The sequence below is a fragment of the Scyliorhinus canicula genome, chromosome 1, assembly GCF_902713615.1.
Source record: "Scyliorhinus canicula chromosome 1, sScyCan1.1, whole genome shotgun sequence".
In the NCBI taxonomy this organism is placed as follows: domain Eukaryota; kingdom Metazoa; phylum Chordata; class Chondrichthyes; order Carcharhiniformes; family Scyliorhinidae; genus Scyliorhinus; species Scyliorhinus canicula.
In genome coordinates, this window is record NC_052146.1 from 141,756,689 (window position 1) to 141,774,594 (window position 17,906).

A 17,906-nucleotide genomic window follows, 5' to 3' on the forward strand; every position below is an offset into this window, starting at 1 on the left:
TTGAAGTGGTGCTGATATATGCCATGTCTGAGATTGGCAGCGAGATTGGCAGCATTTTTCCCATTGGCTTTTTTGGATGAGATCCACACTGGTACTCAGCCATACTTCGGGGTGCTACCCTGCCCTACCCTGACCATCTAGGCATCTCCAATGGCCTGGTAGACTCCCCCCCCCTCCCCCCCCCCAGGGGCGGTTACACGTGGTCCATGTTTGTGTGGACCAGTACGGCGAGGTCTCTCAGACCTGGCTGTTAGGTCGTGGGAACCGGGAGAACCCGGCGAATGCATGTTTACATGAGCTTAATGGCTCATTTAAATATGCTGACCTGGGTCCCACCCTCGCTGGGCGAGATCCAGATCAGGACTCCCAGCAATGATCGATTGAATCTTGTGAGAAGTTGCAAATGTCGTGAGAGGCCTGTCGCGAGATTCAACAGCCTCATCCCGACATCAAGTCGGGTGTGCTGAGACAATTCAATCGTGCTCATTATAACATTGCATGTTCTGTGTGGGTTTCCTCCGGGTGCTCCGGTTTCCTTCCACAGACCAAAGATGTGCAGGTTAGGTGGATTGGCCATGCTAAATTGTCCCTTCGTATCCAAAGGTTAGGTGGGGTTATGGGGATAGGGAGGGGGAGTGGATCTAAGTTACGGCACTCTTTCAGACGGTCAGTGCAGATTTGATGGGCCGAATGGCCTCCTTCTGCACTGCAATGATTCTATGATGTACTCCATGATGATGTATTGTATGATCTGATGATGAGAATACACTTACCAGTCCCTTCAGCTCATTATGTGATCTAGGGGTGGTGAATCTATCACCAGGAGTTGAGGTTCTGCATACTTAACTCCAAATTAGCCAATATAATCTGATGACATGAGGGACAAGTATACTTTTACATGATGCTCTATGTGGTAAACCACAAGCATTTTTTGGTTAACTCCAGTCGTACTTCTTACATTTTTTGAAAATGAATTCTCTCAGGGGATGTGGACATCGCTGGCAAGACCAACATTTGTTTCACATCCCTAACTGGCCTTGTGATGTAGGTGGTGAGCCACCTTCTTGAACCACTGCAGTCCATTCAGCGTAGATGCATCCACAGTGCTGTTAGGGATGGAGTTCCAGCAGTTCAACCCAGCGACAGTGAAGGAATGGTGATATAGTTCTAAGTGACGATGGTGTGTGGCTTGGAGGGGAACTAGCAGATGGAGGGGTTACCATGCATCTGTTGCTTTTAAATTTTAAAATTTTAAATCGCTTATTGTCACGAGTAGGCTTCAATGAAGTTACTGTGAAAAGCCCCTAGTCGCCACATTCCGGCGCCTGTCCGGGGAGGCTGGTACGGGATAGGGATTCTTCCAGGTGGTGGAGATTTGAGATTTGGATGAGCTGTTGCAGTGCATCTTGTATATGGTACACACTGTTGCCACTGTGTGTTGGTGGTGGAGGGAGTCAGTGTTGAATATGGTGGATGGGCTGCTATTCAGGCTTTGTCCTGCAAGGCATCAAGCTTCTTTAGTGTTATTGGAGCTGCACTCATCCAGACAATGGACAGTATTTCATCACACTCCTGGCTCGTTGCCTTGTAGATGGTGGACAGGCTTTGGGGAGATGGGAGGTGAATTTCTCGCTGCAGAATTCCCAACCTCTGCCCTGCCCTTGTAACCACAATATTTTATGGCTGTTAGAATTCATTGCCTGGTCAATGGTAACTCCCCTAAACCTTAACTGTTATCAACCCAGGCCTAAACACTGTGGATGAAATATGAAGTCAGGGATGTCTCTATGCCAAAAGCATGTGCAAATGAGAAGGCAATTTTATCTGCGTAGAATTCTCAGGAATTATCTTGACTACATCCTCACTCCTCTGGTCAATTCCTTCCCCGCCGACATCCGATATTCCTCTGGTGCCCTGCGTCATCTTGACAGCTTCCAGTTTGCGAGCCCTAACCGTGGATGTGCAATCCCTCTACATCACCATCCCACACCAGGATGGCCTGACAGCCTATTGCTTCTTTTTTGAAAAGAGGCATGGACAATTCCAATCCACCACACTCCCCTCCATCTGGCTGAACCCGTTCTATCTCTCAATAATTCTCCTTTAACTCATCCCATTTTCTCCAAGTCAAAGGTGTAGCAATGGGTACCTGCATGGGTCCCAGCTACGTTTGCCTTTTTATGGGGTATGTGGGATATTCCTTGTTCCAGGCCTATCTGGGCCCCCTGCCACAACTCCTTTACCGATACATTGATGACTATTTTGGTGTTGTTTCATGCTCTCGTCCAGACCTGGAAATATTCATCAACTTTGCTTCCAGTTTCCACCACTCCATCACTTTCACCTGGTCCATCTCAGACACTTCCCTTCCCTTCCTTGATCTTTCTGTGTCCATTTCCGGCAATAGACTATCCACTAATATCCCCTACAAGCCCACTGACTCCCACAGCTATCTGGACTACAGCTCTTCCCACCCTACACCCTGTAAGGACTCCATCCCTTTCTCTCAACTCCTTCGCCTCCGTCGCATTTGTTCCGACGATGCCACTTTCCAAAATGGTGCTTTGAAAATATGCTCCTTCTTCTTCAACCGTGATTTCACACTTACAGTTGTTGACAGAGCCCTCAACAGCATGCGGTCCATCTCCCATGCCACTACCCACACCCCCCCCTCCCTCCCAAAACAAGGAGAGAGTCCGCCTCGTTCTTACATTTTACCCCACCAGCCTCCGTATGCAAAGCATAATCCTCCTCCATTTTTGCCAACTCCAGCATGATGCCACCACCAAACACATCTTCCCTTCATTCCCTCTGTCAGCATTCTGCAGAGACCGTTCCCTCCGAGATAATCTAGTCCACTCCTCCACCATACCCAACACCTCTCCCATCTCCCATGGCACCTTCCCATGCAATCGTGGAAGGGTAACACCCACCTCTTTACCTCTTCCATGATTAGCATCTCAAACCCAAAACACTCCAGGTTAAGCAGCGTTTCACTCGCACCTCTTTCAATTTGGCCTATTCCATTCACTGCTCCCAATGTGGTCTCCTCTATATCGGAGAGACCCAACACAGACTGGGTGATTGCTTTGCTGAGCACCTTAAGTCTGTGCGCATTCAGGATCCTGACCTTACCGTTGCTTGTCATTTTAACACAAGATGCTGCTCCCATGCCCACATGTCTGTCCATGGCCTGCTGCAATGTTCCAGTGAAACTCAACGCAAACTGGAGGAACAGCATCTCATCTTCCGGTTAGGCACGCTTTCCGGTCTCAACATCAACTTCAACAACTTCAGATTATTATCTCTGCCCCACCTCGACCCCTTTGTTTCCATTCCATTTCACTTTAACTGTATTTTACCATTTCTTTCTTTCTTGTCTTTGTTTCTATATATTTCCACCACTCCGCCATCTTATCCCCCATTCCTTACCTTCTCTCCCTTTTACTTCCCTCTTCCCCGACCCCACATCTACATCTGTCACAGTTTACCATCTGATGTTAGTTTCTCTGGGGTTTGGCCTTTCACACCTTTTGATTTCTCTGGGGTTTGCCATTAGCACTCTTTCCCCTTGATTTCTGTGCCCAATAGCAGTCTGTTGCCTTGGTTTCTGTGGCTATGACTCATCTTTCATTCTCTCAGCCCACAATATAAATATTTCCCACTTTCTACATATTTTAGCTTTGACAAAGGGTCATCTGGGCTCGAAACGCTAGCTCTTTTCTCTCCCTACAGATACTGCCAGACCTGATGAAATTTTCCAGCATTTTCGCTTTGGTTTCAGATTCCAGCATTCGCAGTAATTTGCTTTTATCTCGAATTCTCAGGAGCTCGGTTGGAGACTCTGAGACATGATGGATAGCTTTCTGGTTGACCAAAAAACAAATTCTGTTTGCAACTCCTGATCATGTATTTAAAACATATTTATTTTGTTTTCTTCATAATATGCAGACAAAGGTATTAATATATAAGATGTAACATGTAAAATGATAAGACAGAAAAAAATAACTCAAGACGTTATTTTTGAGATTTTTTGCCTTTACAGCGTCTCATATTTGTACTTGAGGGCAATCTCCTTCCTTTGACATGAAGCTTGAATGGACACTTTTAGATACAGATGTAAGCCCTTAATTGGGAGGCAAGATCTACTGATGGATAGTTACATCCTTTCCCTTCCAGATCCCATGATTTACATTTATGTTCTTGAGCCACTACAACCCGTGTTGCATAGTTAAGCATGGCAATTTCTTTAGTGAATTATCATGTAGGTGCAACATGTTGACGTATCATGTTCATAGTATCGAGTGTGCATGATACAATGTGCATAGGATAATTGGCTTTACTAAATGGCTGTGGTTCTGAATGGATGAATCCATAGAATGGCAGTGTGAACTGACTGGTATTATCTACAAGCTGCATTTTGCTTCAATGGTGATACTGTATTGGTGCTGAATGCATGAGGAAGTGCTGAAAGATACTTATAGTACACTGCAGTGGGCATAACAGTGGATAGGAATGGCATGGCTAAAGTCTGATACTCAGCTGAGGTGCTGCGACTTGTTAAAAAGGGAACAATGGGTTTTTTTAAATCGGGAAAGGTGCAGGAGTATTGGCTCCATTCTGTTAACATGGACATGGGTTGCAGTCTGTAAAGACAGAATATCAGGTCAAGTTTAATTTGACGTTTGCACTGAAATCATAGTATAAATAAATAAATAATATAGGCATCGGGTTATTTCATGAAATGCAGCATACTGGCCACATTTCATGATCACAATCCATGGTCCATGTAAAAGATCAATAAATATTAATATAAAAATAACACCAGTTGGAAGAAATCAGTGCAAGCCTGTCTGTCAAATCATTTGTTTTATTATTTCATTGAGGCTTCAGGTTGCAACCAATTTCATCGTAAAAATCAGTAAAAGTGTTTACTTTCAGGCAACCCCGATAAGTGATTGAATTGTTTACTGATACCAAGCACTTCAATGCGACACTGTTACGGTGTAAGTGACTGCAAAGGTTACAATTGCATTAATACAGTCAAGTCGGTGTGGCATTGATTTTAATGAGAAGGGAGCTATGTTACTTAGTTGTTCAGCATTTTTGGTGAGGCAGTGCTGAGGTCCCAGGAAAACACAGCAGAAGTCACTTGAAGGCTGCAATAATCTCGAATTTCTGCACCGTGATTAAGGGCCCACACTGTAGATGTGGCTATACTATGGCACATGTCTTCAAATAAATCCAATGGTAAGGGACTGGCCGGGTTATGGTTATGAAATGAAAATCGCTTATTGTCACGAGTAGGCTTCAATGAAGTTACTGTGAAAAGCCCCTAGTCGCCACATTCCGGCGCCTGTCCGGGGAGGCTGGTACGGGAATCGAACCGTGTTGCTGGCCTGCTTGCTATGCTTTAAAAGCCAGCGATTTCGCCCAGTGAGCTAAACCAGCCCCTAAAATTGTTTATTGTCACAAGTAGGCTTCAAATGAAGTTACTGTGAAAAGCCCCTAGTCGCCACATTCTGGCACCTGTTCAGGGAGGCTGTTACGGGAATTGAACCATGCTGCTGGCCTGCCTTGGTCTGCTTTCAAAGCCAGCAATTTAGTGCTGTGCTAAACAGAATTTGGTTATTGCGCTAGTAATCCAGACAGCATGGGTAATGACCCAGTGGCATGGGTTCAAATTCCACCATAGCATGGACAATTTAAATCTAGTAAATTTTTGTTCAAAATTGGAACTAAGAAAGCTTGTATTAGTAATTGTGGCCATGAAAAATCCCCTTCCATTCATTAATGCCCTCAGGAAAGAACATCTGTCCTTAAACAGTCTGGTCTATGTTTGACTCCAGATTCGTTGAAATGTGAAATTAAATGAAATGAAAATTGCTTATTGTCACGAGTAGGCTTCAATGAAGTTACTGTGAAAAGCCCCTAGTCGCCACATTCCGGTGCCTCTCCGGGGAGGCTGGTACGGGAATCGAACCGTGCTGCTGGCCTGCTTGATCTGCTTTAAAAGCCAGCGATTTAGCCAAGTGAGCTAAACCAGTCCCTGGTTGACTATGAAATACCCTGCAACCCACTCAGTTAAGTGTTAGGGAATAAATTCTGGCTCTGCCAGTGATGTCCACATTCTGTGTATGATTAAATAAAAGAAATAGAAAAACACAGAAACATTTTGATTAAAATTGCAATGTCCACTGTCTGCAGGCAGTACGGCAACATGAGTCATACACAGCAGAATTTCAGTTGTTTCTGCAGCCAGTGCACATTCCTGATATCCTTATGTATGTGCTGGTTTGAAATTGTGCCACCGCTTCAAAGCATTACATCCTCTTAATGTTAATAATTATAGAACTCAAAGGAGAAGACAGATCAAAGTACATTGTGAGCTCGGGGCTCTTCATGTGACAGTGTAAAACTGCCAATAGTGAATATGCAGGTCATTTTATATTTCTCACAACTGAATAAGAATTGGCTGCTAAACTACTCTGCATGTTCTCTATTCTCATGGGGACTTGTAAGCACTGAATTATTTCCATACTGGGCCTTTCATCAGTTCATCAAGGCACAATACTCTTTCATTGCCTCTTGGGCTACTCCCATAAATGTTTCCAAATAGTCAATAATGGCACTTTCTGAATCTTGAACAAAATGTTCAATGCCACTTTTCTTAATTAAGGAAAAAAAAAGAGAACTATTTGCACTTATATAGCACATTTCATGACCTGTTGCCCTTTACACCCCACAAAATATCTTTAAAGTATATTCACTATTGCAATGTAGGAAATGCAAGATTTGGATACTGCGCAGCAAGATGTACAAATTTAATAATTACCACAAAATCTGTTTCTATCATTTTGATTGAGGAGTAAATACCGAGCAGGTTTAAGTACCCTGCTCTTCTTTGCAATGCTGCCATAGAATCCTTCATGTGAAAAGTGAAAATCGCTTATTGTCACGAGTAGGCTTCAATTAAGTTACTGTGAAAAGCCCCTAGTCACCACATTCCGGCGCCTGTTCGAGGAGGCTGTTACGGGAATCGAACCGTGCTGCTGATCTGCTTGGTCTGCTTTCAAAGCAAGCGATTTAGCCCTGTGCTAAACAACCTGAAAGAGCAGATAGGGCCTTGGTTTAGAGTCCCATAAGAATGATGGCACTTAGATTGTTTGTGCTGAAATTATGTAGTCACATTTAATGGCCATTATCTAAGTAAAGTTCTGTTCTTAATGCTTGAAATGTTGACTTTTTTTACAGGTGGTTTGGAATCACCTTGTGAAGCTGTGTTCGCTTACAATAAGGCCCATCAATTAATAGGACCGAGTCAGGTCCCATTTTTAGCTCACCAAGTTTTCTGTGATTGCTTTTCCATTTTACACATCAGGTGATGTAATTTTGTCCATTATTTCATGAAAGTCACACATGAATGACTCGGAATCATTCACAATACTTGTCCATTTCCTTGTGATAGTTCAATATCTCTTAAGCAGTTATTCTTCTTGGCTAAATACATTCCAGCTCATGGTTCTAGTACCACAACTCCCACTCCTGCAGTGGTAATGTCCGTTCTGCCCTTCACTTGTTCTGCCCGAGTGCTGATATGTGCTGTACTCATGTTCCTTTATTCTATTTGGCCCAGATCCTTGATCGCCTGTTCACTAATGAATAGGCTCTGTCCATATCATTGCTTGTTCAATGGTGGTGTCCTGTAACCTCATTCATGTCTCTGCTGGTCTGATGATGATGCAAACTCCAATAATGTTCCTTCCTTTCAATGGTGTCATGTCTTTGGTATAACAGCGTAAATACATGGATTTAAAAACCTGACTGAGTTGGCGATAACGCAAACATTTGTCCTAAATACTGTGTTGAAGCTGCAGTTGTGCTTGCTCACAATGCCAGGTTACAAATGAAAAACAAATCAACAGATGTAGAAAGATGAAAATGATGCTGAATTTGGTGTGAATATTATTCATTCTTAGCCACTCTGATACAGGTGGCTATGCCAGTACTTGCCCTCTTATTTCTATTTGTTCACTGGCATGCTATCTCCTATTGATGAAAACACCAAGCAGATTGTGTTCATGTTAAGCTATTCCAAGGTGTGTAATTGATAATGATTTTGAGATTGGTTTGCAACATTGGTCATCAGGCCTTGTTGTTGTACTCCTGTAGACTAATGCCGTTCTGAATCAAATTTCGTCTTGCCTTTGACATGCTCATTTCCTTTGTCCGTTTTCTGTTGCAACGGCGAAAGCACTGTTTGAAAATGAGGTAAACCATTTCCGAAATGTTCAAGATAACACAAAGAGCTGACCCTCCAACCATGAAGTATGTGAAGATCTTTTTCTCAGTTGGTTTGGCGATGAAACAATCAACCACATTTGGGCAGGGGAACATGGAACACTTGACAAGACGCGGCAAATCAAAGCGATTATAAATATGGTGAAGTGCATACAAGAAACCGACTTCAAAGCCAGTTTTAAATATCAGACTGAACAAATAGGTCCACCAGAGCCCACCACGCTTCTTCCCTGTGTTTTTGTACAGGTTTGAACAATTCTGTCCATACTTTAATCTGTGCTTCCTCTCCCTCTCTTTTCGGTAGGCCACATGTAAGACAACCAAGAGTGAAGGTGTGGTGATACAGATTAGTTGCAGAGCCCAAAGCCTAATGTGGGAGATGGGAAAGTAATGGTCATAGCAAGTGTTTGGACATCCAGGTTGAAGGGTATTGCAGACAAAGTCACTCTGCTCATCACCCCATACACTTTCCGCTGCCACAACATAGACCAATACTCTGAAGATGAAGACGACAGAGAGCCAGATCCGTCCAAATCCTGTTGAATATTTATTCACACCGCTGAGCACACCTTGCAGTGTCCCCCAGTCCATTGCACCTCGAATTTGTCAACTCACCAATCTAAGACAAAAAAAAATCAAAAGATATAACAATTGCTTTTTACCCCTTCATCTTGATTAACCAGTTAGCATGAATGATGAAATATTAATACTGGCGAACAGAATGGGTGGCACAGCGAAACCCGAAACACAGGATGGTGGACAATTTTAACTGAATTCATGCCGAGTAACAAACCACCATGGTTCGGTCGACTGCCCATTTTATGCTGGCCCAATTTTACTTTGCACTGGTACCAATTAAAAGTAATAGTGGGCGACGCACAAACAGGCAAGAGGTCCAATCGTATCAACTTTGCACTGGGTGAGCTCAGTTCAAGTTTCTTTCAGTGAGTCTGTTCACCCTTCAGGCTTTGACTTGAGCCCAACGCAAAGCAATGAGATTAGAATCTTCTCCAGGGTGCCGAGGAAAATGAGATGGTGCAGCAAAAACATTGCCTCACACGCAGCATCTACCTAGGATCTGGCTCTCTGTCGTCTTCACCTTCAGAGTATTGGTCTATGTTGTGGCAGCGGAAAGTGTGTGGGGTGCAACAGATGAAGGAGATCTCTAAACTCTAGCTTTGGTTCTGTTGTGTTTGCAAAGATGTTGAGAGATAGGGAAGTACACAAAGAGGAAAGACTATGGTGGATCCAGGATTTAAAATAAAAATCAACATTCTAATCATGGATTAATGGAGCTGGGTAGCTTCTCAAACAGGAATAAGAGTTAAGCACTGAATTCATTCAAACATCTATAATCAAGCAAATCATGAATAAAATGACACAAATAGATATTAGCATCTACATAAAAATGAGATTTTCACTTTTCTTGATAACATTATATGATAATAAGTTGCACCTGGATAACCAAGTTGGGGCTTGAGGATTGGGCTGAGTTTGAGACAACATTTTTACTGTTGAAGTGCTGCTACTTGAGTTTCAATCAGTGCAAATTAATCTTAACAAGAAATGCACCTTACACATTGATGAGGAACAAGGCTGTGTGACAAAGGAAGGAGCCACCAAGAGGTGGAACAGCCAGGAAGAGAGGAGTGTCAGCGAAGAGAGGTGATGCACAAATAGAGGAAAAACAAACGGTGTGGAGTAAGCGTGTCAACCGCTTTTGTTTTCTACAGAGATCATCAAAGACTCAAAGCATTATGTGCCAGCCTTTTGATTGCCCTGCTTGGAGATGCCAATATTTCTTCTTTGTTGTGAAATCATGTTCAGAGGTGGGGGGGTGGGGGGGGGTGGGGGGGGGGGGGGGGTGGGGGGGGGGGGGGGGGGGGGGGGGGGGGGGGGGGGGGGGGGGAGCACAAAGCATTACAAACGAGAAGAAGAAATATATCCGAGGTTTCTGACCACACGAGTTCAATGGCACAGTAAATAGTCATGATGGGGGCAGGAAGTTGCAAAAGGACATTGCTAGATCAAGAGAGTGGGTGAAAGCCACGGTAGGGCCTCACGGTAGCATGGTGGTTAGCATCAATGCTTCACAGCTCCAGGGTCCCAGGTTCGATTCCCGGCTGGGTCACTGTCTGTGTGGAGTCTGCACGTCCTCCTCGTGTGTGCGTGGGTTTCCTCCGGGTGCTCCGGTTTCCTCCCACAGTCCAAAGATGTGCAGGTTAGGTGGATTGGCCATGCTAAATTGCCCGTAGTGTAAGGTTAATGGGGGGGGATTGTTGGGTTACGGGTATACGGGTTACGTGGGTTTAAGTAGGGTGATCATTGCTCGGCACAACATCGAGGGCCGAAGGGCCTGTTCTGTGCTGTACTGTTCTATGTTCTATGTTCTAAGCCAAGCCAGAGGGAATTCAATATGGGGAAAGTGGAGGTCATCCACTTCAGACCTTCCACAGTAGATTGGTTTACTTTATAAATGGAGAGCAATAGGAACCATGGAGGCGAAGAGATTCTGAAGTCCAAGTCCTGACGCCTATAAACATCAGCGGACGGTATAAAAAGATAATTGAAAAGGCAGTGGACTATTAACCCTTACAAATGAAATGATCCTCTTTCTTTAATTCAAGCTCTCTCGAGATAATGTTCTGATTAGACTCCATTTAAAGCAATGCAATTCGTTCTTGGCACTGCAATCTGGAATGACGCATTGGTGGAAAAATGTTAAATTATAAGGACAAGTTGTAAAGATGAGCTTCCTATTTCTCTCAACACAGAAGGTTAAGGAGTGAAACAATGGAGGTACTGTACGGAGATTGAAGGAATTGATTTGTAGACAGTGATAATTATTCCTTGTGGTGGGGGAGACAGGCACATGGGGCGCAGTATAAAACATAAAGCTAGGTGCACAGGTAATGGGAGCCCTTTCTCCAGAAGGGAGGGGGTTTTGTTTGGCAAAAATATTAAAGGTTAGAATTATCAATCTAAGGTGGAAAGATGTTAAAATATAAATGAGCCATGATCTAATTGAATGACAGAACAGTTTAAGGGACAGGGCCTGTTCCTGTCACTATATTCTGAAAAGAAATGAATAAGCTGTTAGTGCTTTGGTGATATATACAAACAGGGTTGGTTAGGCCTTTCAAAGGTCAATAAACCCAATGGGTGGTGAATGGAATGAAAGGTGCACACACCTACTTCTAAAGCTATTTGCTGTGTACTCTTAAGCCTACTCCTACCAGACAACCATTATACTAAAGGTTAAATAATGATGAATGTGCTGCAGGACATTGAAACTTTAATGTTTCTTTGAGTGATAGGTCATGGGCTTTGTCCTTGCTTACCAGCATCCTCATCTACATGGAAGGTATATCTCATTCCATTTTCGATTCAGTTTGTTTTGGTTCAGATTCCAATACAGTCTCTGCTGCTTGTAGTGGGCAAGGCAGGTTGGTGCCAACACGTCTTACCTGCTATGCACAGTGGTACGTGCAGCCGGATAGTTGAAATCTTGAAGCTTTTACCATTGCAGGGCTGGTGGGTGTTGGGGGATAGATGGTGTGTCATGTTTTGGTGAATGAAGATTAATGTAGATAGGGGACGCAATGGGGGTAGTGGCATTGTCACTGGACTAGTGAACCAGAGACCCAGGGTAACATTCAAACCCCACCACTGCAGATGGCGAAATTTGAATTCAATATAAATGAGGAATTAAAAGTCTAATGATTTCCATGAAACTATTGTCATTAAGACTCACCTGGTTCACTCACTCATGCCCTTCTTTACGGAAAGAAATCTGTGGTCCCAATCTGGCCTATATGTGGGCCCAGATCCACAGCAGTGTGGCTGACTCTTAATTGGCCTCTGAAATGGCCAAGAAAGCCACTCAGTTCTCGAGGTGGGCAACAGATTTTAGCCCAGTCAGTGATGCTAATTTGAAAAACATCGGGATGAGATTCACTGGTCTGCCAGCCGCGTTTTCCGGCATGAAATGCTCCCGCCGGCAGCGGAATTCTCTGTTCCCGCAACCGACCAATGGGGTTTCCCATTGTGGCCACCCCACGCTGTCAGGAACCCCGCAGGCGTGGGTGTGCTGCTAGTGGACTGGAGGATCCCGCCGTTGGATAATTCCGCCGTCTGTGTATAAACAAACTGACTTAGACTTAGAACAGTACAGCACAGAACAGGCCCTTCGGCCCTCAATGTTGTGCCGAACAATGATCACCCTACGCAAACCCACGTATCCACCCTATACCCGTAACCCAATAACCCCCCCCCCCCTTAACCTTACTTTTTATGACACTACGGGCAATTTAGCATGGCCAATCCACCTAACCCGCACATCTTTGGACTGTGGGAGGAAACCGGAGCACCCGGAGGAAACCCACGCACACACGGGGAGGACGTGCAGACTCCACACAGACAGTGACCCACCCGGGAATCGAACCTGGGACCCTGGAGCTGTGAAGCATTGATGCTAACCACCATGCTACCCTGCTGCACTTGCAAGGACTCATTCAGGCTGCTCAGACAGCACTTTTCAAACCCATGACTGCTACTTGAAGGATAAGGGTAGCAGATACCTGGGAACAACACCATCTGGAAGTTCCCCTCCAAGTCACTCACCATCCTAACTTGAAAATATATCTCCGTTCCTTCACTGTCATTGGGTCAAAATCGTGGAACTTCCTCCCTAACAGTACAGTGGGTATACCTTCACCTTAGGGACTGCAGCAAGTCAAGAAGGTAGCTCACCACCACCTTCTGAAGGGCAACGAGGGATGGGCAAAAAATGCTGGCTGAGCCAGCATTGCACACATCCCGTAAATAATGTGAAACATAGAACATGAATTGAGCAGCTATTTAAACTTCCTTAAATAGTTGAGTACTCAATATGGTTTAAACGCAGCAATGTAATTGACGTCAATGGTGACTGTGACAAACCAACGTCCTTTTCCCGATATAGGGGCTTTCTACGTTTCGTAGAGACACTGGCAGCTGTGGGAACCAGATCAGATCTTACACAATTAAATTAATGTCGAAATAAACTCTCAACAAGCGGTGAGAGATCAATAGAACATAGCCATGATGTGGAGATGCCGGCGTTGGACTGGGGTGAGCACAGTAAGAAGTCTTACAACACCAGGTTAAAGTCCAACAGGTTTGTTTCAAACACGAGCTTTCGGAGCACGGCTCCTTCACCTGAAGAAGGAGCCGTGCTCCGAAAGCTCGTGTTTGAAACAAACCTGTTGGACTTTAACCTGGTGTTGTAAGACTTCTTACAATAGAACATAGAACATAGAACAGTACAGCACAGAACAGGCCCTTCGGCCCTCGATGTTGTGCCGAGCAATGATCACCCTCCTCAAACCCACGTATCCACCCTATACCCGTACCCCAAGAACCCCCCCTTAACCTTACTTTTTTAGGACTCTATGGGCAATTTAGCATGGCCAATCCACCTAACCCGCACATCTTTGGACTGTGGGAGGAAACCGGAGCACCCGGAGGAAACCCACGCACACACGGGGAGGACGTGCAGACTCCGTACAGACAGTGACCCAGCCGGGAACCGAACCTGGGACCCTGGAGCTGTGAAGCATTTATGCTAACCTCCATGCTACCGTGCTGCCCTAATCTCGAGGGAAAGAGAGAAAGACAATCAAAGGGTGTTTCCTTCACGCACCAAGTATGCCTTTCAGCAAGAGGGTTTTGATTGGCAATATATTGAGTGTTATTGAGAAAATCAACAGCTGCATTCAAGTCTCCTAACCCATCCAGCACATTTGATTTTCTGGTTCAACAAAAACCCTGTATTCCAGGCCAAAGTTAAATTACAGCCTCTCAATTCATTGCTGATTCAAAAGGGAATACACACAATCTCCATGTCAGCTAGTGTTAATGCAGCATTGCCAGATACCAGACTCTTTTTATGGTCTTGATGGTCTGCAATCTGCGTTTACCAAAGTACAGAGAAAACACTTTCAGGAAAGGTTCATTCAGCTCCATCAATTAAAGGGCTGATGCCAAATAGTTGGTCGCATTTTAGTTGGTTCAAAATTAGGTCGAAAACTGCGCCATCATGTTAGTGATCAGAATGCCTCTAGTTTGTAGCAGACTGCTCGAGAGCTTTCTCTTAAAGTGCTTTTTGTTTTAGGTCATTTTAAACTAAAATACAATGAAGCAATCAATAATAACTTATGCAGCAATCTGTCATCGTTTCCCCATCAAATATACACCGAAATAATGACTTGAACTGGTAGACTACCAGGCAGGGGAATCCCTTGAAAAAATATACATTTCAATACTATTTGCACAGTATGTTAACACGGTGAGTCCAGTATCTCATGGAGAGATGGTCGGCTGGAGTTTTATGCTCCTATCTATCATCGTCAATCCCTGATCCAGTTTCAAGAGACTTCTCTGACCGAACCTGTCTTTAATTAGCACTCCACACCCCTGCAGCAAAATGTTGTTATGTAAAAAAACAGAGTTAAAAGAGGGCAAAAGCCTTCATGCGCTTGACATTTCTTTGTGACTCGGGAGATACTTCATTGTTAATTAATTGCATGTACACTTCCAGGTGTACAGACTTCACTCATGGTTCACCGAACAGCCCAGTTTTTGGGGCTGGATATTTTTAAAACGCCGATCAGACACTGTGAGTCGTGTAAGATATAAATCTTCCCTGCGCCACTTACTTCCGTAACTCATCCTGTAAAGGCTGAAGTAATGGAGTTTAAAAGAACCTACAACAGCAGCTGAAACAAAGATCTGGACTGGAAAGACGGCTCATCCTGTCTATCTCATTCTATGTCCGATTTGGACAGAAAAAGAAGTGGAAGCGCGGGTATACACACCAGAAAGTTTGCTCAAAAAACTTACCATCGAATTCAGCAGCCTCCCTTGTACACAACCTCACTCAGACACAGGATTAGTTGAAAACTGAAGTGATTCCAACAATCCCCGCACCCCTGATAATGCTTTGGCTGAGTTTCAGTTTTACTCATATTACTAACCCGCATTTTTCCATGGGTGTGTCTCGGGGTAATCGCATCTGTAAGTGTCAAGGCAAAGGATAGGAGATGTTTTCTGTTACGTTGTACATTTTCAAGCAAGGTGTCATTAGCATGAGATGATTCCCTGGGGTTTAAACTCCACAGCACTTAGAATGGCTTTTCTATTGTCTTTGGAAAGCAGCCATATGCCTGTGGCTTTTAAGTGTTGAAGACTTAAGTTCCTATTTTGCCAACAACAAATTGCAGAAGTCTTCAGTGGCAAGGCTCAAAACGGCTGATTTACTGGGACTATTTTTTTGTGTTATTCGTTTATGGGATGTGGGCTAGGACAGTGCTTATTACCCATCGCTTGTTGCCCCTGGTGGGAAGCTGCCTTCTTGAGCTGCTGCAGCCTCAGACATGTAGGTACACCCACAATGCTGTTAGGGAGTGACAGTGAAGGCATTTCCAGTGCCTTGGTCGATGGCGGGTGGGCCCGTCCAGTTTCATTTGATATATCTAAGTGGCTTGTTCAGAGGGTGTTTAAGAGCGGTCAGGAGGGCAGGTTTCTTTACCTGCAAGAGGATTAGTGAACCAGATGAGATTTTAAAAAATAGGCTTTTAATTTCAGATTTTTATATTGAATATATATTCAACCATCTGCCATGGTAGGATTTGAACCCAGGTCCCCAGAGCCCATTGCCCTGGACCTCTCGATTACTAGTCCAGCGATAATATATTTGCACCAACATCGACCCCCCCCCCCCCCCCCCCCCCCCCCCCCCCCCCCACCAACATCTTTATTCATATAATGCCTTTAATAAAATAAAAAGTCCTAAGGTCCTTCAAGGGAGTATTCTAAAACAAGTCACCTAAGATGAAATCAAGTCCGGTGACTAAAGCTGGTCAAAGTGGCAGGTTTTAAAGATTGCCTTAAAGAGAAAGGCCAGGTAGAGAGGTGTAGTGTTTCAGAATTCAGGGACTGGAGAATCTGAAGGCATGGCCATTTCAGTACTATGGTGGAGACTGCAGCTGCATTTAGAATTCTCACAGGCAGCAGCAGGAGACTCATTAATCTGAAACAAGTTCACAATAACAATGTCCGAGAATTGAATGGACATTTGGTGATTTCCATAGCTTCAATCTAATATGACCAGGACGAGCAAATAACAATCCTATTCCAAAGATTGTGTGCTTCTGCCCGACACAGCCCAAAAGGATCAGTGAGTTCTGATGAAAGGTCACCCACCTGAAACATTGGCTGAGATTTACTGCCCACCCGTCGCCACTCCCTACTGCGGCAGGTTTTCCTGCACCTGACCTGGTGAGCCATTGGCCACCGGTGGGATCTTCCAGTACTGCTGCAGTCTATGGGCTTTGGCATGGCTCGCCCGCCCGACTGCTGAAGAACACGCCGCGAGGGATCGACTTTGGCGGAACCGGAAAATCCCGTTGATGGGAGGGACTGGAAAATCTCACTAACTGTGGGGGGGGGGGGGTTCTGGCTTTCGTCACCAGCGGGATCTTCTGGCCCAGCCGATGGGAGACCCCTGCCGTGGGTTTCCCGGCAGCGGGAAGTGGATTCAATCCGTTTGACAGAAGCGGCACCAGGAGATCCAACCCCTGGCCCATGGCGAGCCATCCAGAAACACACCACAGGGGATGCAGCACCCCCCCCCCCCCCCCCCCCCCCCCCCCCCATTAACTGCTTCTCTCTCCACAGATGCTGCCCATCTGTGTGTTTCCAGCTGAGTGTTTCCGGCATTTTTTGTTTTTATTTCAGATTTCTGGCGTCTGCATTATTTTGCTTTCATATTAGTGGTACAGCAAACTGCATTTTGACAGGAGGGATCAGGAAAGGATAAACTGTGGCACCATAGAATTGCCTCAATGTTCATCTGTCAAACAGCAGAGCTAAGTAAGGGGCAGCAACTGTAGAGCACCAGGCGTTTGGCGGCATTGTTCACTCTGACCTGCTGAGCCTTAGCAATCTGGTGCAATAGAGATAACTGGTCTATGTGGAGCGATTGACTGACAGGGTCCACTGATGGGTATTCTTTTAGGTTATGAAGTTCACAGTGTGTGCCTACATGCTCCTGATCTCAAAGTCCTTGAGGAAGTAAAATTAGTGAGCTATTCACAGATGAAGAAATCAGGGAAATACAAACAATCATTTTCCTTGGTAAATGTTCCGGGTGGCTCAGAAACAGTAATCTTGTCTCTGAGTCAGTAGGTTGTGCGTTCAATTATCGCTTCAGAAACTTAAGCACATAATCTGGGTTCATTTTTCAGTGTAGTATTGAGGTTGTATTGCACTTTGCATTGCAAAGCAAACTGAGATTCTTTCTGCCCTTGCAGCTGGATGTTAAAGTACCACAGTTCTATTAAAGGATTAACAGGGGAGTTCACCCGGTGCTCTGAATAACCTTCACTATCTCCTAGAGCCAATGGCACGAATATAAAAAATAAAATGGCCATTTATCTCATTGCTGTTTGTGCAACTTGCTGGGTGCAAGTTGCCTTCTGCTTTCCAACGGCAACTATATTTTGAAAGTACTTGATTTGCGGTGAAGCATTTTGGGAAGTCTTGAGGATGTGAAAGTTGCTGCA

General features: G+C 44.6%; 1 protein-coding gene across 1 annotated transcript; it reads right to left on the reverse strand.

Moving 5' to 3' along the window:
- Positions 1-6,810: 6,810 nt before the first annotated feature.
- Positions 6,811-15,338, reverse strand: LOC119968174 (gap junction beta-4 protein-like). Its single transcript, XM_038801174.1, has 2 exons — positions 15,184-15,338; positions 6,811-8,920 (listed from the first exon to the last, which is right to left on the reverse strand). Exon 2 carries the CDS (start codon positions 8,890-8,892, stop codon positions 8,146-8,148), a length of 747 nt encoding a protein of 248 aa, XP_038657102.1. The 5' UTR covers positions 8,893-8,920; positions 15,184-15,338; the 3' UTR covers positions 6,811-8,145.
- Between the last annotated feature and the right edge of the window lie 2,568 nt (positions 15,339-17,906).